Source organism: Mobula birostris, chromosome 9 (genome assembly GCF_030028105.1).
Source record: "Mobula birostris isolate sMobBir1 chromosome 9, sMobBir1.hap1, whole genome shotgun sequence".
In the NCBI taxonomy this organism is placed as follows: Eukaryota; Metazoa; Chordata; class Chondrichthyes; order Myliobatiformes; family Myliobatidae; genus Mobula; species Mobula birostris.
Window position 1 is genome coordinate 29,696,738 of NC_092378.1, and position 24,299 is coordinate 29,721,036.

The 24,299-nt window shown below is 41.0% G+C and overlaps 2 protein-coding genes across 6 annotated transcripts in view; one reads left to right on the forward strand and one right to left on the reverse strand.

Moving 5' to 3' along the window:
• Positions 1–15,474, forward strand: part of LOC140202625 (metalloproteinase inhibitor 3-like) — a 32,087-nt gene extending 16,613 nt beyond the window's left edge. For both annotated transcript variants that reach the window (XM_072267695.1, XM_072267697.1), the window contains exons 2-5: positions 3,898–3,980; positions 9,814–9,925; positions 11,906–12,027; positions 12,983–15,474. In XM_072267695.1, the coding sequence (XP_072123796.1) occupies positions 3,898–3,980; positions 9,814–9,925; positions 11,906–12,027; positions 12,983–13,177 (512 nt within the window). In that variant the 3' untranslated portion in view covers positions 13,178–15,474. The remainder of the gene's footprint in view (positions 1–3,897; positions 3,981–9,813; positions 9,926–11,905; positions 12,028–12,982) is intronic.
• LOC140202624 (synapsin-3-like) overlaps positions 1–24,299 on the reverse strand; it is a 344,209-nt gene that overhangs the window by 109,201 nt on the left and 210,709 nt on the right. For all 4 annotated transcript variants that reach the window (XM_072267691.1, XM_072267692.1, XM_072267693.1 and 1 more), the window contains exon 6: positions 17,674–17,763. In XM_072267691.1, coding sequence (XP_072123792.1) covers positions 17,674–17,763 — 90 coding nt within the window. The remainder of the gene's footprint in view (positions 1–17,673; positions 17,764–24,299) is intronic.

Below are 24,299 nucleotides of genomic sequence, written 5' to 3' on the forward strand. Positions count from 1 at the left end.
TTATCCACCTGCAATTATTTTCACTCATGTTTGTTTTACAGGCACTTCTTGGTATAGTTAACAATCTAATAAATCAGGGAAAGTGTCTAGCCTTAGTGTGTTCTCATTAACAAACTTCTGACTAGAGCCTAAAGAAAAACGTTATCCATAAATTATGGATTTAATTGCTTGGAAATCCTTGGAATCTTCAGTTCAGCAGGAAGGTAAAACATCATTTCTTCATACAAAACCTGACACTGAAATGTTCAAACTAGTGCCATCATCTGCAAAAGGAGGGCAGGACATTACTTTCTCAGCCGTATCCATCCATTATAGGAACATGTCTTTCTCCCAGGAATGTCTGGGAATGCTCTCCCTTTTCCCTGAACTTTGAACCTGGATATACATGGCCCTCAGTGAGTACGTCCAGGCACACTAACCATTCATTTACTTTTGTAAATGAAATTTTCTAATCACTACAAAAAATCTGAATGTTTTAGTCTTTACCAGCACCATACCTCCTTGTTGTCAATCAACATTTGGTTACAATTAACACTGAATCCTTATTAAAAATCAATGTGAATTCAGATAAACAGTTATGAAACCCAGCTGTACTCAGGGGTAGCTACTAGTTAACTACTAATAATTTGATTTAATACATAGCCATCAAAACTACAGGGCTTTGATTGCAAGAGTGGAAATCCTCGTACATGTTGCTCCGGAAATGGAAATAAGATGGTGACAAATTAAAACTGTTCATTTCTATAAATGTTCTAAATGCTCTGTTTATCTAGATCCAGACACAGGCTAATGGAAATGGGCCAAATTATTTAAAATGCAACTTTAACAAGGGGCAGTATGTTTGTACGTTTCCATATATAGCCTTTCAGAGAGGGCAAGCGCTAATACACAGGAGGTGCCAATAAAAGGGAATTACTGGTCGGGTAGATTGCAGACATGTTTACAATTGAGAATTAATGGCAACGAGTCCCAGTAACTAGGTGAACCGCAGGGAACCTGGCTAATCAGTGAAGGGGATATAAATAGGTCTTAAACCATTTTTTAAAAGTTTATTCAACACCACCTATCAGTATGAGGTTATGCAGCTTATTAGCCTTTGAAAGAACTGAATTTAGCGTAGGGGCCTTTCAGATCATTGCAGTCTCTCAGATGAATTAACATTTCTAATTCATCACTCTACTTTGTACCTAAGAAGCATTTTTTGTTCCCAGTTTGCCTCCTTAACCACTGTAGGAGCCACACACGTCTTACGTATTTTCTGCCAGTTCCCCCATACCATTCATAGCAGAGATCGTAAAGTATACTTTAGTGAGAGAGAAGAAGTTTGCAGAATGAACTTTTCTAAAAAAAAGATTCACAGAGCCATTCCTGAGAACAATAGATGACTTTTTGAAATAAAAAATTAATAATGTTTCCATATTTTGTAAAATACATATATGTGTTTTAGTGACAAAACACTACTGCTGGGTGAAATGGCTGAAAAGTAGAACACGTGATGTAGAGGACAGTTAAGTCTTAAGCTCCATTTCCACTGAGATAATCTGATTTCATTCTTCACTATTACCCATATTTTTCCAGAAATTCACTAAGTTTATATCAGCTCAGAATAATACACTTGTCTTTTTCTCACATCTCTGATCACACATGTTCCAGGGTGAACATAGATTCTAAATTCCAGTGCAGTACTAAAGGAGTGCAGCATTGTCAATATCTTCTGTTCTCTGCTGGATACAAAGTACATCACAGAATATTATCCTAGACAAAATATAAACTTCATTGAAGATGTCTTAGAACAATGTTCTGGTCATAATCTGCTGGGGCCAATTATGCACACATTGTAATTTCTTATGTTTCTGCACATCTAAAGAACTTTATTAACTGTAAAGCACTTTGTGATGTCCTCATATCACAGACTTTTTTTTGGATCTTTGAGTACCTGAAACACATGTAGTATCACCCACAGCAGACAGGCCATTCAACTGATGCCATTATCGTGCAATCCTGTTCTCAATGTCCAAAGACAATTATTCTGCTCCAAGGCTGAACCAGCTGGCAGGCCAGGTCTGGGGAACATGATCGCACATGGGTCAAACCTCTAAGTTTTTAACTCGATTTTGATTATTTACATTGCTTCCTGCATATTTCTTTTTCTTGGGCAGGTCATATATCTGAATGTTGCCCCAGTCAGGTTTTGATTGTCAAATGGGTGGCTGAGAGGGGGGGGGGGTGCGGAGGTGGGGGGTCACAATTTTATTTCTGTTGCATTTACTCGTTGATAAAACAAGCAATAGTCATTTTGGAATTTTAAAATCACTTATCTACATCTGTGTCTTGGCTGCACAGCAGAATAAATAAAAACTGATTTGTTTTGTGCTAAACCTAAGATCCTTGTCAGAAGCTGAAATTCATATGTTACTGGGTTTTCCACTGGAACAAAATTTGCTTTATTACTACAAAGATCAGACTCGAAGACATCAGCAGCTATGGGAAGGGGGCGGGGGGAAGGAGGCAGTCTGAGTATGTGTGACATTCCACTCTGGCATTGTAAAATAAGTGATCATAAATAGGCGCCACAACACTGTTAATGAGGCCATGCCAAAGCAGATTTCCGTATTAACCACCTCCAAAGCATTGACCTTGTCAGGTCTGTTACACAATCAGACTTTTGTTCTCCTTAAGACACTCAAAACTAGGCTGACCAGAAACTGCTTTTTAAAAACTAAGCCAAATCCTTGGAGCAAGATGGAGAACAATGTGAACTGCCGCTGATGTTTTTCCTACATTCTTGCCCCATCTGGTACACTGCACCTAGCTCCTGCATGCTGCTGCTGCTTGGCTGGTGTGGAACAAAAGTGCACTTGTGCTCAGGGGCGGGTGCAGTGGTGGACTATAGACTAAATACACAGAAGCCCCAGTGGAAGTCACACACCTTCCCTGAGACAAAGCTTCACAATCACAGAGCTTAAAGCTGGTTTAAGCACAGTGCTGTTGTTAGACTGAACTGGTACTGGCATGTATAATCTTGCTGCATTTCCTCGGAATGAAGATCGGGAGCTGCCAGTACACATAGTTTCTGGGATGCAGGAGGGAGGGGTATGATATGAAAGATAGGGAGAATAGCTGAATAGTCCTAAGGAAGGTACTTGAATCTATAAATGCTACAAAGGTACAGTCGAAGCTTTTCAGTGAGATAATGTTTTCTTCTCGAAAGTAGTTGTCCTAATATCAAAAAGCAGAATTTATGGATATCAATCAAGAAACAGATTTTTTGTCTCATCGATTCTGAAAGTGCCTTGGGTCATCCTTCACTTACTCACATTAGTAACTCGTTCTAGAGCTTCATATTTCCCTTTTGAAGAATCCTTCTGCATTTGCTGACAAAAACTGTCAATGTCTTCTTTTCGCAACAACTTCATTATTTCTTTTATAACAATATTTATTCTGTAATTTATGATAATTTTGTCTTTGCATTGTACTGCTGCCACAAAACAACAAATTTCATGTTGTATAGGACTGTGATTATAAATTTCTCCCATTTCCTCTCTGCTTGAGAACTTGGCACTTTTCCGGGGTTCCAGCCTCACCTGATTAACTGTACCTGAAGCCAGGCTAGTTGCAGTGCTTACATTCCTTTCAACTACTGGAACTATCTCATCCTGTCTCCTCCGATGTCTGCAGATCTAAAAGTGGCAACCCTGTCTGATACTTAACTCCTGCGTTGCTAGTTCAACAGTGGAGAGCAAAATAGACAAAAAGAGAGGAGCTGCAACAGTAGTTTAAACTTCAAACTGAGGTTTATGTGCCACCTTTACACTGTCAGATTTAACCAAGTCTTATGTGGCCTGAAAAACTTGCACTTTTGAAATGGGATGACCTTAATTATTCTTTATTTTCCAGTTATTCGGGCAAAAGTGGTTGGGAAGAAACTACTGAATGATGGTCCTTTTGGGACAATGCGCTACACTGTCAAACAGATGAAGGTGAGTCACAACAGGCTCAGACTGTTTAAGAAAATGACATGCATTGACTCAGTGATATGATGCTTCTCAACTCAGATCGGAGTTAGACTGATGGGATAAAAGTTTTCTCCTTCTGTGGCTGCAAGGGGCCCATGCTTGGGGAGGTTTTGATCCAGCTCGGAGTGAAAATCCACAGCATAAACCAATGTAAAGTTCAACAACTAACTATTTTTTTCAGGCAGAGTACTTCTGATGAGAATGGTTGACGTTGATAACATGATAAAGTCAGGAGCCTGGGAATTCAATTATGTTACAACACGACACAGAAGATTGTTCTATAAAGGAAAGTCAAGAGCGGTCCAATTGCACAAATTCTGTGTCTTTCCTCCATATCCTAGATCCACAAAAATGGCCAGATAGATCCACGTTTCTTCTTAAATAATACACATCTTACCCCCACAGGCTGGACCTTCCTCAAGAGTGGAGATCCTTCACTCCACTCCACACCATTTGATATCATCCAAACAATAAACTTCCCCCACCCACTCCCATGCCACTGAAACAATAAACTCCCCACTCATTCCCATACCACCAAAACAATAAACTCCTTCCCACCTACTCCCATGTCACCCAAGCAATAAACTCCCCCACTCCCTTATCTTCCAAACAATAAACTCCCCACCCATTCCCATATCACCAAAACAACAAACTGCTTGAACCCATTCCCATGTCATCAAAATAATAAACTCTTCTCCCACCCACTCCCATGTCTCCCAAACAATAACCTTCTTCCCACCCACTCCCATGTCACCCAAACAAAAAACCTCCCCACTCACTCCCATATTACCCAAACAATAAACTTCCTCACCCACTCCCAAATCACCCAAACATTAAACTCCACCCACCCACTCCCATATCTCTGAAACAATAACTCCCCCACCCACTCCCATATTACCCAAACAATGAACTCCCTCCCACCCACTCCCATATTATCAAAATAATAAACTCCCCCCACCAACTCCCATTACCTCTGGTGCATCTTAGACCTACACTTACTTCAAGAGTTGTGACCAGTCCTATAAATGTGACATTCTGGGCTTTGTGCACCTGTGAACTTCGCCTCAATGGCCCTTGTACAAAACCATCAGTACTTGATCTTCAACTTCTAGGGCAAAAGAAGTTCAATTTGCCCCACAGGTATAGTCTCCTTGAAGAAAGCAAGCTCATTTTTCCCTTAAGTTATTTTTGCAAGGGTGACAGAAGGTTTCCATTCTCTCTGTCATCATACTAAGTAGATGGTTCTGCTTATATTCTCAATCCAGCCATTGTGAGGGGAAGTCGTTGATTATTGCCTGGCCTCTGCTATTACACACCAAATGTACAGTGCACAATGTGTACAAAGGTGTGAGAATGCACTGTGTTGTTCCACAGACCAAATACGCATTGTTTAAAAGGACAATGATCTAAGGAGGTAGGTAAACTTGAATCATTCATTATGATATACAAGACTGCATTGATATCATCAAGAGAAACACTATTTTTCCAGAAGTAGAAGGTAAAACCATTGTCATTAGGCTCCCAACCTCCAGAAGCTAACCATGAAGGCCTCCCTTCCTTTCCCTGCAGAGCTCTCTTCAGGTTGTGGTATGGCCAAAATTAGAAATCTATCCTGAGTGAAGTAATGAAACAGAGTCCACTACAGGTTGCTACCTGTCCTGTCCTTCTTGGGCTGTTGTAAATCGCCTTTGAGACATCTAGTTAATGATCCATAAATGATTTAATGCTGCAGTTATACAGAGGCAGTTGGTGATTCAGTATGTTATATAGAGCCATACAGTATGAATGCAAGCTCTTCAGCCCAAGTCTAAACAACCAAGATGCCCACCAGACTTCAGCTAGTTCCAATTTCCCTCCAAGTCCTGCCCCTGCATGTATCTCCAGAGGGGACAACTTCACTCAGCCCATCTCTGAACTGTTCCCATAATCTATCCTGATGAAGGGTCTCGGCCTGATACATCAACTGTAGGTACTGCCCGGCCTGCTGAGTTCCTCCAGCATTTTGCGTGTGTTGCTTTGGATTTCTAGCATCTGTAGATTTTCTCTTGTTTGTGCCCACAACCTATGGACTTGCTTTCAAAGATTCCTGATCATGCTCTCGATATTTATCGCTTAGTTATTTTTTTTCCTGTCCCTTTTGTACTTGCACATTTTATTGTCTCTTGCACATTGGTTGTTTGTCCATCCTGTTGGGTGCGGTCTTTTATTGATTCTATTGTGTTTCTTGGATGCCCACAAGAACATAAATCTCACGGTGGCATAAAAGTACATAGATAATAAATTTATTTTGAACTTTGAAGTGCTTCCTCATCAACAGCTTATGCAACCGCATCATAATGTCCCAATTCCAATACTCAGTGCCCTGACTGATGAAAGTCAATATACTAAACACTCTTTCCAGCACCTCTGAGGCCACTTTCAACAACTATGCACGTGTACTTATAGGTCCCTGACTTCCATGACACTCCTTAGTGCCCTACCATTCATCAAACAAGTCCTCTGCTGGCTTTCACACTGACCTGTGTTGACGTCTATTTGCTGCTCCTCAGCTCTCCCTGCATTCCTCGCAGACATTGTTCCCTCCAAGCTGTGCAGGTGCGCAGCCGCTCAGTATCTGAAATGCTCCTGTGCACAGCTCGAGTGTTCTTTTATCAAATGTTAACATCTAAAGTGCCGCGCTGTTTTCAGGCCATATAAAAATTTCCTTCTCAGCACAATGGCTGGTCTGTGCAGCTCTACAAAAAATTAAGAGGGAACATTGCTTGTAGACCAGTCTGCCATGCAGTATCTTGCTGAAGCCCTTGCTAAACTTTAAATAGACAACATCTTCACCTACTTTTTTTTGATTAACTCTTTGAAGAAATTTGCAGGGTTCATCAAGCTCATATTTCCACTCACAAACCCCTGCTGACTGCTCCTCAAAGCATTGTTAATGACTCCTGATAACTGGGAGGTTTATCCCATAACTTACCATTGTACCTTAGCATTCCCATAAACACAAGAGATTCTTCAGATGCTGAAAACCCAGAGTTGTAGTACAAAATACTGGAGGAACTCAACAGGGTAAGCAGTATTTATGGAAATGAAAAAAAGAAATGCTCAACAAAGCGTTTTGGGCCGTGAGCCTTTATCAGGACTAGAATGGAAGGAGAAAGAAGCTAGGTAGGAGAAGGAGAATGAGTACAAGCTCAAAGGTGATAGGTGATAGGTGAAGCCAGGTGGGTAGGGGAGAGGGATGAAGTAGGAAGCTGTGAGGTGATAGGTGGAAAAGGCAAGAGGCTGGAGAAGAACGAATCTGATAGAAGAGGAGAGTGGACCATGGAGGAAAGAGAAGGAGAAGGGGCACACGGGGTGGTGATACGCAGGTGAGGAGAAGAGAGGGGAGACTGACTGCGGAGTGAAAGAAAAGGGAAGGTAGAGAGGGAAAAATTTCCAGAAGTTAGAGAAATCAATGTTCATGCCATCAGGCCGGAGGCTGCCCAAACATAATATGAGGTGCTACTCCTCCAACCCAAGTGGCCTCATCATGGCAGTAGAGGAGGCCATGGACCGACATGTCAGAACGAGAATGGAGATTGGAATAAAAATGGTTGGTCACTGGGAAATCCTGCTCATTGTGGATGGAACAAAAGTGCTCGACAAAGCGTTCCCACAATGGACATCAGGTCTCACCATGTAGAAGAGGCCACATCCGGAGTAACGGAATAGCAAACAACCCCAACAGATTCACAGGTGAAGTGTTACCTCACTTGGAAGGACCGTTTGAAGGCCCTGATTGGAGGTGAGGGAGGAGGTGAATAGGCAGGTGAGGCACCTCTTCCTCTTGCAGGGATAAGTTCCAGGAGGGAGATTAGTGGAGAAGAACAAATGGACAAGGGAATCATCGAGGGAGCAATCCCTGCGGAAAGCAAAGAGTGAAAGGGAAGTAAAGATGTGTTTGGTGGTAGCATCCAGTTGAAGATGGTGGAAGTTGCGGAGATAATTTCCATAGATGCTGCTGACCTGCAGACTTCCTCCAGTGTTTTATATTTGTTACTATGTAAGCATTCTCCTACCTTTTTTTTATTAATTTATAGCAAAAAGGGTGTAGCTCATAAGGCTAGTGTTTATTATCCTTCCTTGTGGCTACGTTGATGGTAAACCATCACAATTCCTCTTGTACACCACAAGCTCCAAATTTAACCTAAGCAAAGCATAGGATATAAGCAGGATCTAAAGAAGGTAGATGCCAAATATGAACTATCTAATATCAAACTACAGAAAAACAACCTTCGCTGGAGACATTTACAGTACGTGTATGAGTGATGATACTGTAGCAGCCGCAGGGGAGCAAGAAACAATGAATTGTTCCCTGTTACCCAGTGTAATTTTTGTAGTACAGGAGCCGACTGTCCCTTGGAAGCAGATCAAGGGCATCAGTTTGTAAGACCCCATCCTTTGACAGACAGGAGGTAACACATGGGGACAGACAGGGTGACAGCAACATTGTGGTGAGAGAAAATGCATAAGCTATCGCTCTCCCGTCCCGTCTGTTAATAACATTTCATATGGACAGGTGCGCACTGAACTTTACCATGTGCTTAAGGGTGGAAATTCAATTGTTCCGTGGATTACCCTTTCATGCAAAATGGATTTAGGAGCGAAAAAAATAAAGACTTTTTTCTTCGAAACTGCACTTGAGAAGGTGAATTTGATCACTTTCAAATATGTGAAAATCCCTAGGTATTGACTGATAGAACCTGAAACCATTTCTGAGAAGGTAATCTCATGCAATTTAGCAGAATCAGACTGTAAAGCCTCGCTTTTTCTTATTGACTACAAAGTGGATTTTAAAACTCATCATGACAGCACTGGGGAGTTCTGCCCAGTAACATTTTCCAACAACAATTCCATCGTATGATTCACATTAAAGGACGGTTATGTCGACCGCCCAAGAAATGGGAGCTGTAGTATCTGCAACAACAAAAACCAGTACAATGCAAGTGGTTTTCGCCTCTTTTCAGATAGCTTTAAATATACATATGCTGTTTTAGCCTTACCATAGAGCAGTTTTGCATTTTGCAGCTCTGACAAAGAGGCTTAGTGCCAAGAAAATGAAGACATAAGAGAAATTGAGTGCAAACTTTTCTTGTAATATTATTCCCTTCAGCATTCTTTCCCTTCAACTGATGTTTAAAAATATCTTTTCTTAAATAAATGGAGCTCATAATTTCAGTATATATTTTCTTTAACTGATTCCAATGGACTTTTCTGATTACATTTACTGACAGTTCATTGTCAGGTGAATTAATAGGAAAAGTTACAAAACGTTCTTAGCTTCTGGACTCCGGCCCAGAAGCCAATCTATCATACTGCAGTTTGACAAGAGGGATGGGGGCCCATTGACTATTTAACATCATGGACCACTTGCACAAAGGAAACTACCTCTACTTTGTTGAACAGAACTTTCTGCCACCACCATAAAGGGACTTCACTGTGTAGAATTGGACTGGAGCCTGTGATGTGCCACTCCAAGCACAATGTCACCACCTTGCTCTGCTACTAACCACTTTCTTCCACTTCAAATTTCTTATTAAAACAGAGAGTGAATTAATTGGCAGGAATTTGCCTGTCTCCAAGCCTTTTTCCCATATTGCTAAGAACTCTTCATAGTTAGTTATCAGCTGAATTAATTAGCAGTACTGCTGAGGTATCGATGTAATCCCAAACTACAACACTATTTTTGTTGATGCTTTATCTATGTGCTTTTATGTGAAGTTTTTTCTGTATCAATGTAAACATTTATTTTTTTCTCCAGATGTACCGTGGCTTCAACAAAGTGCAACAGGTTCAGTACATCTACACAGAAGCCTCTGAGAGCCTGTGTGGTGTCCGCCTGCAGGTGAACAAATTCCAGTACTTGATCACAGGTACGTTTGCCAAGACATGTACAGTAGCTATGTAGGCAGCTCATCTTGATTTCCAGAGAACCTCTGAATTTTTCATCTCACGTATTAGAACAATATATTTTTGAGTTAAAAATGAATCCACACTAAGACTATACCTAAGGATGCATAATTTGCATTAGAACATTGGGATGAAAACCACTTATCTAGGAGTCCTTTTATTGAGAAGTTCGACAATTTGTCAGAAGCTGAAGTGTGCTAACATTGTATATGAGTTCAAAGCCAGGGTAATTTATTTTTTTCCCCAGACTTGGTGATCACTTCTCTTTTTTTTCATGGTAAAGACTGTGGTGGATTCACTTAAATATGGTGACTGGTTTTCATGGAGGCATATTTAGAGGGGTATATATTGGTCCCTACCAATTCCTATTCCACGAACTCTCTCCTTTTGCTGGGTCTTTAGCACCAGTATAGAATGCCTGTATCCACTGTAGGCTGAGTAACACAATAGGTTTAATAAATAGCTTCATGCTTTTTCACATGAAAAATAATTATCTGCTTTCAAAGTTCACAATGATGTTAAAGCACAATTGCCAGTAAATGCAATGCATTACTCATCCAAAGATAACGCTCTAATGTCTGTAGGCCAATTAGTCCATGATCAAACTACAATAAAGATGATATCACAGGCATTTTGAGAAAGGTTTGAATAGTATTTGGACTGAGATGTATATCTCTGCCTTACCCTTGAAAAATGAAAGTGACTAATAGTTACAAAATTCACAATTTAAATACTGAGAAAAGGCTGGTTAAACTTGTTCTTTTTTGACTTATTTTGAAATAAGTAAAATTTATATAGTGACCAAAAAGACAGTCAATACAAGGATGCTTGAGCCACTAGGGCCCTAGCCATTAGTGACACAGTCAATATTTATTTATAAAGCTGGTAATACAATATTAGTCTTCTGAAAATCATAATGACAAGATTCCCTGTCTTTTTCAGTTGCTCACATTGCTTACTAGACTACCAAGGGAATTGATAGTCCAGCAAATATTGAGAGGAACTGAAAAAGCAGATTGTTGGGGAACTCAGCAGATCAGCGGCAACAGAGGGGGGGAGAAAGAAACTATCGACATTTCAGGTCTAGATCCTGCATCAGGATTATATTGAGTGTAGGTAAATTATTGACCACGGGGTTCAAAGATTATTCCATGAAGACCGAACATTATAGCAAAAAGGAAAAGGAAGCTGAATATTTTTGCTGAATGCCAGGAAGACACCACTAGGCATTGCCACTAAATTAAGATTACCAAATGAAGTGTTCCTCCAGAAAGTGAAAAGAGACAAGGTTCAGTTGTTGAGAGTAAATGATCAGTAAAAGTCATATTTGTTAGCCTTAGGTTACTTTATATGCCACAGTTGTTCCTGGTGAGTGGGGGTCTGCTTTGTCATCCCTTCTGCACTTGCAAGGCATCATTGCTGTCAAAGGAATGTCAGATAACGGAAGCTAGCATTGGCACAGTCCTTCCGTGGAAAAGGTCTTCCCCACAGGCTACAATTGGGGCATTAGACTTGTAGTCACATTCCAGAACTATATGCGGGATTAACAATTTCATCTGATACTGCAGTCACAAGAATTTTGTAATGGGGCTTCTTTTCCAATCTGATCCCTTCAATCAAATGTCCACCCAGGAAAACACCAAACACATTAGGTTAACACTGCAAACAGCAATGCATGCTGGGGAAGAGAAATCCCATTCTCTCACTTCACAAGAAAAAGAGCACTTACCAAAAAGATCAAAGCAAAACCTGGCAATTATATTTTACACTATCATTGCCTATCTTGCACCTCCTACTCACCCTGGTCAGCTGTATCCACCCCTTGCACGGGGATTTTCTACACTCCTATCATATTCCTTTCTAATGAATACAATGGAAACACAGTACTGCATTAAGACAGAAAATGGTAGAGAATAATACATTGTTTTTCATCCATAATGCAGGTAGAGTTCACGACGGTAAAGTCTACACAGGAGTATGTAACTTTATCGAGCCTTGGGAGAAGCTCACCTTCGCGCAGCGTAAGGGTCTTAATTATCGCTACCAGATTGGCTGCAATTGCAAGGTACGTACATTTTTTTGGAACGAAACATATTTTGGGCGCTTTTAACCGTAACCAGTCTGTTCTTCCAAACTACTACTAAGAAAAATAAACCTACAGTTACACATTGGGGATGGTGATTGGAGGGAATTAAGGAATACTGTGCATGGAAACTAGTCCACGATCAGTAAGAAATGTTGTATAATCTTCAATAGGTTATCTCGTTGACTATTTCTTCTAATGATGATGCCATAATAGGCTAAGTAATTTTTCCAACTACTCCACACAAGTTTTAGAATATAGAACACAGCAGCATGTACAGCTTTTTGGCCCATAATGTTCAGATGATCTTTTAAACTACTCAAAGATCAGTCTAACTCTTCATATAATCCTCCATTTCTCTCTCATCCGGCGCCTACCTAAGAATTTCTCAAATGGCCCACTGGTGTGAAAACTGGGGGCCGAGGCTTGGCTTGGGCCGGGAGTGGATCTGGGGCTCAGTCTGGTTTGAAAAGCTTGCTTCTATTGTTTGCACGATGTGTGTTTTTTTTCTCAGCGCAGTGGTTTTTGGTCTTTTTTTTTAAAATAAGGTTATTCAAATTCCTTGCTTTGTGGCTGCCTGTAAGCAGACAGAGTTCAAGGTGTATAATTTATACATTCCTTGATAATAAATCTGCTTTGTGTATCTGCTTCCAACATGACCCCTGGGAAGGCGTTCCATGCACCAAACACTCTCTGTGTAAAGAAATTTCCTCCTGTTACCTTAAAATGATGCCCCTTCTGATTCACCATTTCCACCCTGGGAAAGAGTCTCTGGCTATCCACTCTATACCTCTTAATCATCTTGTATACCTCTATCAAGTCACTTCCTTCTCTCCTTCACTCCAAAAGATATTTTCAGAGAATGCAATAGGCAATATGTTCTCCACAAGTAAAACAATATTTAACATTGTTCCATCTCTAATTTATATCTCCACAGATCAAACCCTGCTATTACTTGCCATGCTCTGTGACAGCAAAGAATGAATGCCTGTGGACAGATATGCTGTCTGACCAAGGATACATGGGATATCAGGCCAAAAACTACGGCTGCATGGAATATAAAGGCTACTGCAGTTGGTACAGAGGAGCATCCACGGTAGACAAAAGCAAGATCAATGCCACAGACCCCTGAAAGGGACACTCCTCTGTAAACAAATAATGCTGGCCAGCAAGGCTGTCTTTTTGTGTGACCAGCCACAACTTAGTGCCTGTCTGCTCGCACTATTAGTATGTCAAACACAGACTTTATCTAGGCCATTTTCTTATTTTCTCAGAATTACTCTTAAATTACCCAGTGCTTGGGCCATTTGACTCCATGTCAATTAATATTTCTTCAGATTTGCTCCTTACAGTAATGTATATTACTGAGCTTCATACATATATATACGTATTAATATTGGAGTGGTTTGAGCTATACATTACTGCTACCGTCCTTTATAAATGAAGCTGCCTTACTCCAAAAGGTTTCAGGTGAAGAAATTTTGGATACATTCTGTTAATATTTAAAGATCTTCAAATTCTGACCATTCGTGTTTCTTGTAAAGTTCACTGCTTAGAGGCAGCTCCACCACCTGCTTGGTGGATGAGGTCAAACAACTTTATTGTTCGCGGCTAAACTAATTCCACTCCGAGAAAAGATTCATAAGTGTGCTTTTCTCCTTTTACACTCACAGTGCAGGAATTAATCTCAGTGTCACAAAGCACCCCCCCCCCCCCCCCCGAGACTAACCACTGGGCAGGCTTGCTGCTGCGTTTGAAATGCTGAAACTAGCTCCTTTACCCAGATCACAGAATGCCTGCAATATTGTTTTTAACAAAGACTTGCATTGGCTTATGGACAAATCAAATTAGGCATTGCCTCTTTTTGCGCTTCTATGTGCAGCCAATAGCAGAAGACCTAGTCTCCCACCAATGGCTAACACAATGCAGAAGTACAAGCACATTTCCTGAGAAGCAGAAGTTGAACGGCCTTCTACTTAATGCTTCCGGGTTTCAGCCTGCATGAAAAATGAACGTATGTGCAGAAATGTGATGCCCAAAGTACCAGAAAGATCTCTGGATTGCACGGCAGAAAAATGGAACTTGACTAAATGAGGAGAATTCTCTCTCTTCCATGATCCTGCTCATTGCTGGGTGGGATCACACTAGAGAGTGTTGGACACCACACTGCTTTTCCTCAAGGGGAACCAGCATTGCCTTCCTAATCTGCACACGTGTGGGGCTAAGGATTCCAAAGAGCCTTTGCCGACTTCCATCAGTTTCTGGGGCTGTAATGAGGATGTTGCTGTAAATACAACTAGAGCACAAGGCTGATGCTAAACTTTCAGCTGCAACTTGCATTAATGAAGCACATTTCATATGGAAAGATACACTAGGGTGCTTTAGTGAATTACAGACAAATAAGCAAACGACCTTATAGTTGTAATGTGTAACACTGTAGACTGAAGTTTACAGGAGCTATTGCACAATTACAGAGTACCAATGTTCAAAGTGAATGTTCCGAACTTGAGGTAATGGGCAGCATCCTTCATATAGCTACAGAACACTTCCAATCAATTGCAATTTGCAATGCCAAGCGACACAAATGATGGGGTTTTAAACAGGCTGTCAAATGTCTGTTTTGTATCCAATAATTACAATAATTCCTACCTGGACTTGCAGAGCTACCCTACTTAATATTTCATACCACTCCTAATATTTTCACACATATGTCACTTATATTATGATCAACAGATATTCTAGAAAATAAATCACCCAAAGTTTTGTGGCAGAAAGAAACACCCAACTATATATAATCTGTTTAAATTTTATCAACTAGTTACATGAGCTATATTTTACTCAACATATAGCTGTACGAGTGGGCATTTCATCCTTGTGGATAACATCTTTAATTGCTTGAAAAGTTTTCTGTGTTGTGCCAGGATTATAGGTTGGGCAAGAAACATACAGAACTCTTGAGAAGAAAAAAAAATGGAATTCAAAGCTCTTTTTCCAAAAGTTCAAAGGTTATTTTGCTTTGTTCTATCTTTTTCTTTGTAAATTCGGTTTATTTTCTTATTGCTTACCTGGTTTGGTGGTTCATGTGAAGTTGTTGACATTATGTACACTGATGATAAGTACAGAGATCAGGTTGTGTTGTGTTTGTACACATTTTCTGTCTTTGTCTAACTGTTTAATAAGGGCATGGTTTTGGAGGGGGAGGCGGAGTTGGGATTCAAACAAAGCAATTAAACAATAAGGTGAAATTAAGCTTTCCTGATGGAATGTACTTGTTGCTAAATTCGCAGCATTATTTGCAGATTTCTCTGTGTTATTTATGAATTTTATATTCCATGAATGTAAATTGACTTTTAAGAAATTAACTTTTCATGTGTCACTTTTAGAGTCTCTTCCAATCTAAGTACAGTAGTAAAAATGCTATCATAGTAACTCTGTGTCCATTTCATTTGTTCTTCCTCTTGGTTGCTGACAATTTGTTACTTGTATTTATCAGTCTTTGAAAAGTAGCCTCCAAGTCCTCACTTAGACTGGATTATTACGTTGTCCTTCCAATAGCAGTGCCCAGATTGGGTGCTTTGTATTGCAGGTTTGGTATTGAGAAGCTGGGAGGGATGAAGGAGTCAGAATTGCCCGAGTTGGCCATCAAGTTAAATGATGTGGGATTGTGAGTTTGAGAAGCAAACAACATTTCTTTATAAATACGTTAGTCTTGTTGCTAAGCAAGAAAAACGGCCAGGCAAATGTAGATCGGTTTTTCTCTTGGATAGACAATGACCATACTACCTCTTCTCTCATTACACTTTCCCAGTGATGAACTGCTTCTAAGCTGCATAGGACTGAAGGTTATGAGGCAATATTAATTTATTTATCCTAGCACAGTCCTCTTCATTAAGAAAAATAGTTCAGGCCACAAAGAAATTGCTAAAAATTTCACAGAGGCGGAGGCTTAAGTTATTTGTGGGCTTTGCCCTCACTGTAGCCTTGCATTACAGTGATTTAGCGGGAAAATTCCAGGCTTTTCTCATTTTCTGTTTCATTGCAGGCAGAACGTTACACACACAAAAGCATTAAAACTAAACAACTCTCTGAAGCTAGAGCTGAAATCAATTTCCTACTGTCACTAACATGTATTCTTAGTCAGTTATTCCAAATCTCACAGCAGACATTGCAAGGGCAAAGTAATGCAGACTACAAGTGAATTTCCTGCAGAACTCCAGATGCAGACACAGTTGGGAGCACTGTGATACTGAGATGTACATGTGCTCTTTGCCTAACACTACTAAAAGCATGGAAGTTACTCGAGGACACGATCGTTTTGATATTTGTAAGGAAACCAGATACAACAGCATGTGGGGATTAAAAAGCAGTTGCACATATAGAAAAAGATTTAAGAGAACATCTCCCCATCAGTGCTCAAAGAAATGTGTGCCATTGTGACTTTAGCTGAACCTATATAAACCCAAACACTTGAAACATATTAACATGTCTTGTGAATGCTGCTTTCACAGTGTTTCACCCGTCTGACAGCGCTGTGAGTAAGTTTTTCATTACACCTGTGATATATAGTCCTTGCATGCATACGGCAACAAACTGAACTTTGACTTTGAGAGAGAAAGCTAAGCCAGATGGTACTGTGATGGAATTTGCAGTGGCACAGTGGAGAATTTAACTTTACTGACCAGGATATCTGCAGTTCCCAATGTGAATTAATTATTTGATACTAGAATTGCTCTCAACAACTGGGCTTGGAAATTAAAACCCAACTTTTGTTCATTAATTAATGAGCCTTATTTTAAAGAAAATAAGGATTGTAAAGCATGAAAATGCCCGACGCAGGCCTCTCATGGTCTGAGTCGACCCCTTATTTTAAAAAAAGCATAATTCCAAGGATGGGGATGTTATGTTTGTGGATCTATATAAAGGAGTGAAATCGTTGGATTCACTACAGAGAGATTAGTATAAAAAACAGAGTATTACCATACATTAGCTATATCAATAAACACACACAAAATGCTGGAGGAACTCAGCAGGCCAGGCAGCATGCGGTTGCCTTAGTTTTGAATTAATGCTGCTTTTAACAGCACCAGTTCAATTTCAATATCAATAGAGAGCCAAAATATCTTTGGATTTGTCTGCCAGCCACAAAGTTTGTCTTCATTTAAGTGATTGAGGACTTCCCGGTTGCATTCGCAGCCTGATATTTCAAAATTCTCATAAATTCAGCAAAGGAAAGGATCCAGATGTTAGCATTGTAGCTCTAATCACACCTACTGCTGGGTGAAACCACTGACAGCCAATGAAATCAGAAAGAGACCAGAGTTTCAAAATGGACCAACTCAGGAAATGAAAAATTGAAAACAGCCCATGATATTGATCAGGCATTGCCAAAAGTGGAACCAAACTTTTACTTATAATTAAATACTGAATTCAACAAACAACAACTCAAAAAGATTTAGGTGAAAATGAAAGCATATGCGTTTGAGAGTAGTTTCACAGAAAGACACTCCTCTCCACAATACTCTGTGGAGAGTGCGTACAGTATATCACCATTCCTTCTCCCAAATAAAAGTGAAGCACAAAACACAGCAGCATTGAACACTTTGTAAAGCTATTTTGAGTGATACTCACCATCTCTCTGTGGTTGGGGAAGAAAGTCTGGTCAATCAGTGGGAACTTTTCTGGACTCAGAGTGTGGGAGATCTTTATCAGCTGGGAAAACTGTAAGAGAAAAACAGCCATAAACAATTTAATCCTCATCTTCAACAGCTCTTCACTGTTGTGTAGTTCCGCACCCAGAGAAGACTCTGTCTTCTGAACAAGGGTTTCACTTAGCAGTCAAGCTTTTTAAAATGAAGAAATCCTGGGAATTTTGTGAAGTGTAGGAGCGTAACAACTTTTTAACAAAAGGCAGAATGAAATCCAATAATGTGAATATGAGAGAGGTGCCAAGTGTCGGACAAGGAGGAAAGGAGCACTGCTTCCCATTTGGTCTCATGTACTCCTTTCCCGGGTCTTTAAAGTCAAGCTGGGTGGAGGACCACCTTAACAACATTAACAAGACCCCTAACACGAGGTTGCTTTTTGACTGACACCATCAATATCAATCCAATACCAAAAGAAAATGGAAAAGCATGATGCATATCATAATGGCACAGTAATACAATCCACAGAAGCCAGAAATTGCCATGGTTCATATGGAGAAGAATATTGTCATCGGCGGTTTGTGATATAAGGGAAAAGTGGCCAGACCAAGGCAGAATAAGAGCTCAACGCTGAAGTGCTGTTAACAGTACATGCTCCTAGGCTATGGTCTGTACTATCATCCAACATCTGCAGGAGGACAGAGATCCACAGGCTCTATGATGTTAGAGGAAATAAAATAGCACAGCATGGTCATATACTGTACAAGATAGATCAGCACCCCTGCAGAGGCATCAAAGGAAATTGACAGCCAACACAACATTAACATGACATAAACAGCCTTCGGGCAATATGTTATCAAGAGATAGCTCTTGGTCTTCCACAAACAGGAACAAGCCACAGGACAAATCATGACCGCTACTTACCCCCTTCACATCTGGTTCAAGTAATTGATTTGCTTCCCATCAAAATTTGCGAAGTGGAATGGTGGCTAGCCTTTTCCTGTCAAAGTTCCTTTGTTTACAACTGTTCATGCGGTCAATTCCGCAAAGACCTTCTGGAATCTAATTTACTGTTCCTTCTGCTAAGTGGTCTCGAAGGCACAGAGGCAGCAGGTCAGAAGACCATGAAAGAACTAGAATTCCCAGCATATCCCTTACTCATTTTGTAGCCATCAATTATAAAATAGCTGTAAGATCACACACTGGAGTAACAGGAATTGACATGCAGAACAGTCTTATTTGTCTTTGAATATTTAACAGTTTTTTGAAATGGTTTTGGGCTGATACTAATCAAACTGAGCTGCACTGCCAGTCATCCCATTACCCCATTACTCCTGGGACACTTTCATTTGAAAACACAATATTTATTGCCTGCATCTAACCGAGTAATGGCACTGAGCCACTGCTTTCAACCACAGTAGTCTGCATTAAAGAGATTAAAAAAAGAGATTAACTTTATTTCTCACTTGTACATCAAAACATCAAAACATACAGAGAAATGCATCGTTTGCGTCAAGTCAAATCAATGTGGGTTGTGCTGGCTAGACCGTTAGCCTCACCACTCTTCCGGCACTGACAAAGCATGCCCACAACTCACGAACCCTCACCCATATATCTTCGGAATGTCGGAGGAAACTGGAGCACCATGTTCACAGAGAGCACATACAAACCCCTTCCAGGCAACGGCAGGAAGTGAACCCCAAAAGGTAATCACTGGTGCTGTCATGACGTCACACTAACTATTCTCATTACCGTTCTCATTCTCCCAAGCTCCTGTTGGTACAGAGTCGCTAAATGTTAATGCAGAGAGAGAGAAGGAAATCTGAATGGTGTGTGATAGGGGATTGCAGGTACTGGGGCTTCCATTGCTAGTACTGGTCCCCTCGGCTTGGGACATTGACGCTGGAAAGCCCCAGTGAGTGACTGCAATGCAGTAGACAGCGTCCTAACAAGCTGCTTCACTGCATGGTATGGAAACTGCACTGCAGCAGGCAGAAAGCTCTACTACACGGTCAAAAATGCCTGCCACATCTCTAGCGCCAGCCTACCTGCCCCGTCAGGAGAAATATGCAGAATGGTGCCAGGAAAGGGACTGTAGCATCATAAAAGATCCCACCTATCCCACATCAGGGAGGGACCTACAAAACATCCACATCAGGACCACCAGACTCGGAAACTGTTACTTTCCCGAAGCAGTGAGCTTAATCAACATCTCCACTCCCCCATCCCACCAACCACCACTACTTCTTATAATTGCCCGTCAGAGACCTTACATCAGACATTCCACAAAGATTCAACATTCTCTGACCCTGTGTCACCTCTTTCTAAAGAAGTAAGTCCATCTCTTACCAATAGAGCCACACCATGCCTATGCCTTCCTGCCTGTCTTTTGATCCTTTAATGTTAAATTTCCAACTATGACTTTCTTTCAGCCACAACTCAGTGATGCCCACAACACCATACCGACCAATCTCTAATTGTGCCATGAGTTCGCCCACCTTATTCCGAATGCTATGCGCATTTAAATACAACACCTGCACTCCTGCAATCTTTGCCTTTTTGGATTTTGACTGTGTGGTACAATTTAACTCTTTGCTCTGTCTGCAGGTGTACCCAGTCATTGGCTTGAGAAGAGTCACAAGAAAAGATGTTAGAGGTCGCTAACAATTATGGTGGGGATCTGTGTGCTTTGCTCTGGTACAAGAGAATGTATAGAACAGTCCACCTTAATATGAAGATTAATGGAAAGACAGTTGGAGTCAGAAGGCAAGTTACTCACCACAGAATAAACAACATTTCATGGAGCCACAGCACTTAATGTGGTTAACCACATTCTGATTAATTGTGCTTGTAGGGCTTCAGCTGTAGAAATGCCTTTACTTACCCAGAGCTGACTGGCCTCCAAAATCTACAACAATCCTCCAGAGTATTAAGTGTGGTTCCAGGTTTTAGAACAGAGGTCCCCAACCTTTTTTGCACTGTAGACCGGTTTAACATTGACGATATTCTTGTGGACTGGCCGACGGAGTTGGAGGGGGGGGTGTTCAAGTTCAACAGTGCATGACAGGGAATGAGGAAAGGTGCAGCAGACTCATATCATTTCATATCGCCAAATCATATCGTTTCCTCATGGGCCGGTAGCACATGCCTTGCGACCCGGTACCGGTCCGCGGCCCGGTGGTTGGGGACCACTGCTTTAGAGCACTTCTTCCACAATATCCACCTTACTTCAATGTTACTGAAGCTTCTTAGTGTCAAGGGAAGTCATTCGAACATTATCATGGCATTCAGCTCTTGCTTCTGTGTTGGGAACGAGGCTCACGTGGTTCTGCTCAGTCCCAAACTGAGCACTGGTGACTATGCTGTTCCATCTACTTGAAAAGATTGTGTAGACACAAGACTTAAACAAGCTTTCAGAGCTGCATCCAGAACACCTTTGAGACCCTTGGTCGTATTCTTCCAGCACGCTCAACTATCGCCTGATATCCACCGCAATGGATCAGTTTGACTAACTGGCTTTTTGTAATGGCTGGATTTCAGCAGCAGGCTGAGGTAGACCATCCTCTTCCTGAAGGCTGCACGTGTTTCTGACTTGCCTTTTGCACCATGGATCTGTCTCCACTATTGTCGCTGGAACGGGCGGAGGAGGGGGAGAAGCAGAGTGGTAATAGGTAAGGACCCCTTCTTGTCAGCTGTAAAATCTACCTAGACTTTACAATGCTGGACTCTGAAAGTTTTAATCTGAGTGGTCCCCATGGCATATTGCTTCTTTTTACCTTCAGTAAGTTCTTATTTCATTTAGGTCCTCATACCGCTGCTCCCAGCATGTTTGTCTATGTTCCTCACTGAGTCTGGGGGTGGGGGGTGGGGAGATCTCTGACTTGGTGGGAAACACTGACTGTTCTGGACACATCTTACTTAGTGGCATGATGATGCCACACAACTAAAGGAGGATGTCCTCAGGTTAAGGCATGGACACTTCATTAGATCAGGAAGAGCTCAGCATCCTTGTTACTGACTCCAAATGCTGCACCCTTCCTTGTCTGGCAAAATCAGCATTACTAAACACTATACTTACTTTTCTTCTAATCAACGGGAATGCTTTCAATCACAAACAGGGTTGAACAATCCAGTCAAGATGGGTCACGAATTCTGCAACACAGTCAATGGGTAGTCAGTTCTTGTTGTTGTTGAGTGTCATCGAGTCATTGTCAACAGCATGGCAACCCTACAGATAGAGTGCTTGTCCATTGAGTTTTCATGGCAAGATACAGAAGTAGATTACCAGGTCTTTCTTCCGCGCAGATACTGCTGTTGCTGGATTCGAACTCAGGACCATCTGCCTTGAAGTGCAGTGCTGATGCCACTACACCACCGGCTGGCTCGTTGGTTTACTATGAAGCAATTCTACCTGTCTATAATTCAGCAGCAGTATATACACAACTCAGATGCAAAACAAGTGTGCATACAAGTGTTGTAGAACTGACACCATGGAAACTCTTTCAGACACTGCTTGGAACTTATTTAATGACACTCTCCAATCTCTACCACCACTGTCCTGAGAATAGACTAAAGATGAATGCAGGCAGATTTGAAAAGTAGGCTGTCCTCCTTTCAATTTTCTTTCCTCTGCAAAGCACACACAACCTTTTACACAAGAATATCCTCATCCTCTCACCCAGGAGGATACACACAGGGACAGTCCTCCAATAGATCTGCTCTGCTGCTTGGTAAATCACAAAACCTTTTGAAGGCTACTGTAATAAAGAGAAGCAACACACTTCACAGTATTCACAAATGCATGAGTACAGTGGGAGCAGAATGTTCACATCAGTAATTACAAAGGATTTATTTTACATATATTTGAAATTAAATAATTCTATCAAAACGCACTGTAGGAAATGCAAGAGAAGAGTTTAGGCTCAACTGCACTCCACTCCCCACAGTGAGTCTCCTAGTCACTTTCAAAAAGTGAACAGGTCCTGGATAGAGACTTTGCAGAAAATTAAATCCAGGCAGCGGAGATCAGATTTTGGAATGACATGAAACCCTGTCCTGCACAAAGCCCCCCAAAAGTCAATGAAGCACCAAGCTTTGCATGGACTGAGTGAAATTTGATGCAAGGGATTAATTTGATGAACTGAGGACAATGCCTAGAGCCAGAAACTTTGTCCAGGAACCACTGCCAGAAGTGAAAATGTGTGATAACACTGTTTTAACCTTCAGAACAATGACCATTAACAAAACGTCAAGTTACTTTGCCTCAAGGCCACTTTCCCCCTCAGTGTTTATTTTGTATCTCTTGTGCCTTCTCCCTACACAGGATATTCCATTTATTCAAAAAACTTAAGACAAAAAAAATATTCGGGACTGAAAGGTTGACTTGTCTCCAATGAGATGCACATTTGTACAAGTTAGCTTCCTACAAATACAGCTGGTTCACACAGAAAATGTAACACCCAGCTAATAGCATTACGGACATATCAATCACACGCATGCAAGGATCAGCACACAGACACTAATTTAGTAACAGGCATGTGCCTCTTCAGTGCATGGCCCTTAGGCCAACATATTTCAGCAGTAAATAGAAAAATACTGAAAGAAAATTAAAATGCTTCAGTTCTTAACTTTCTAAACATTGCAAATTAGAAAGGTACTGAAGGAAATATCTGGCTTAGCTGGTGACAGATTCTCTTGCAGCAACTCTCTTGATAAAAACTTTAGACACACAGCTACAGCTTTGAAGTGGCTTCTTTCTCTTACTTCCTACCAACTGCAAGTTAAGGGACCAAAGCATACTGTGTATCATTTCAGAAAGTTGCCCCTTTCATTTCTAGATTCCAGTTTAAATTTAGCTTGATTGATGGGCAAGAGTCTGCTCTATGCTGCCTGCCAAAGCACCATATGGAAAGTTTGGAACACGTAAAACTATTTCCTTTTTGTAAACAGCATTAATAATTCTTCACGTTTCTAGCATAAGTCAAGGAAGATAAAGTAATAAATAAGGCAGAAATTAACATGTCAAAGTGCAGCAAAGCATTCTTTATTAGTCGTTATGTTATTCAAGACTTGACTTGAGTGAATTTACAGGTCACTCAGTAACTGAATGTGTGGTCAATCGTTCGCCAGGGTAGGATTAGAGGGCTCACCACCCACACACAGTCTCAGCACTTGGGCCAAAAGCGGAGCACTGACTGAGCAGAGCCTCCACACCCCAGAGACAACAGTTGTAAGCTGGCTTCCTCCAAGATCCCACCTCTGGGCCAGTCTTTGACAGGGGACGAAGCTGGGGACACTGCCTTGCCTCGTTAGGGCTGTGAGGATTTTGGAAGAGTTCTAAGTGCCTTGAATATTCTGAATGGCCTGGAAACTGTTAAGATTGCTTTAAATAATTAATTACAAAATGATTAAACAGTACTAGAAGATCAAAATCAAATGAAAAAACACAAAATTACAAAAAATAAAGCTAAAGAATTGATAACCAAACTTAGCTTTCACACTTAATCTAGGAATTCACATTCAAGAGAATGGAGTCGCCACTCCAAAACCAGATCTGGCTGATACAGATCAGACTGCATATTCTCCTGGCTAATGGACAACTGTCGCTCAGTA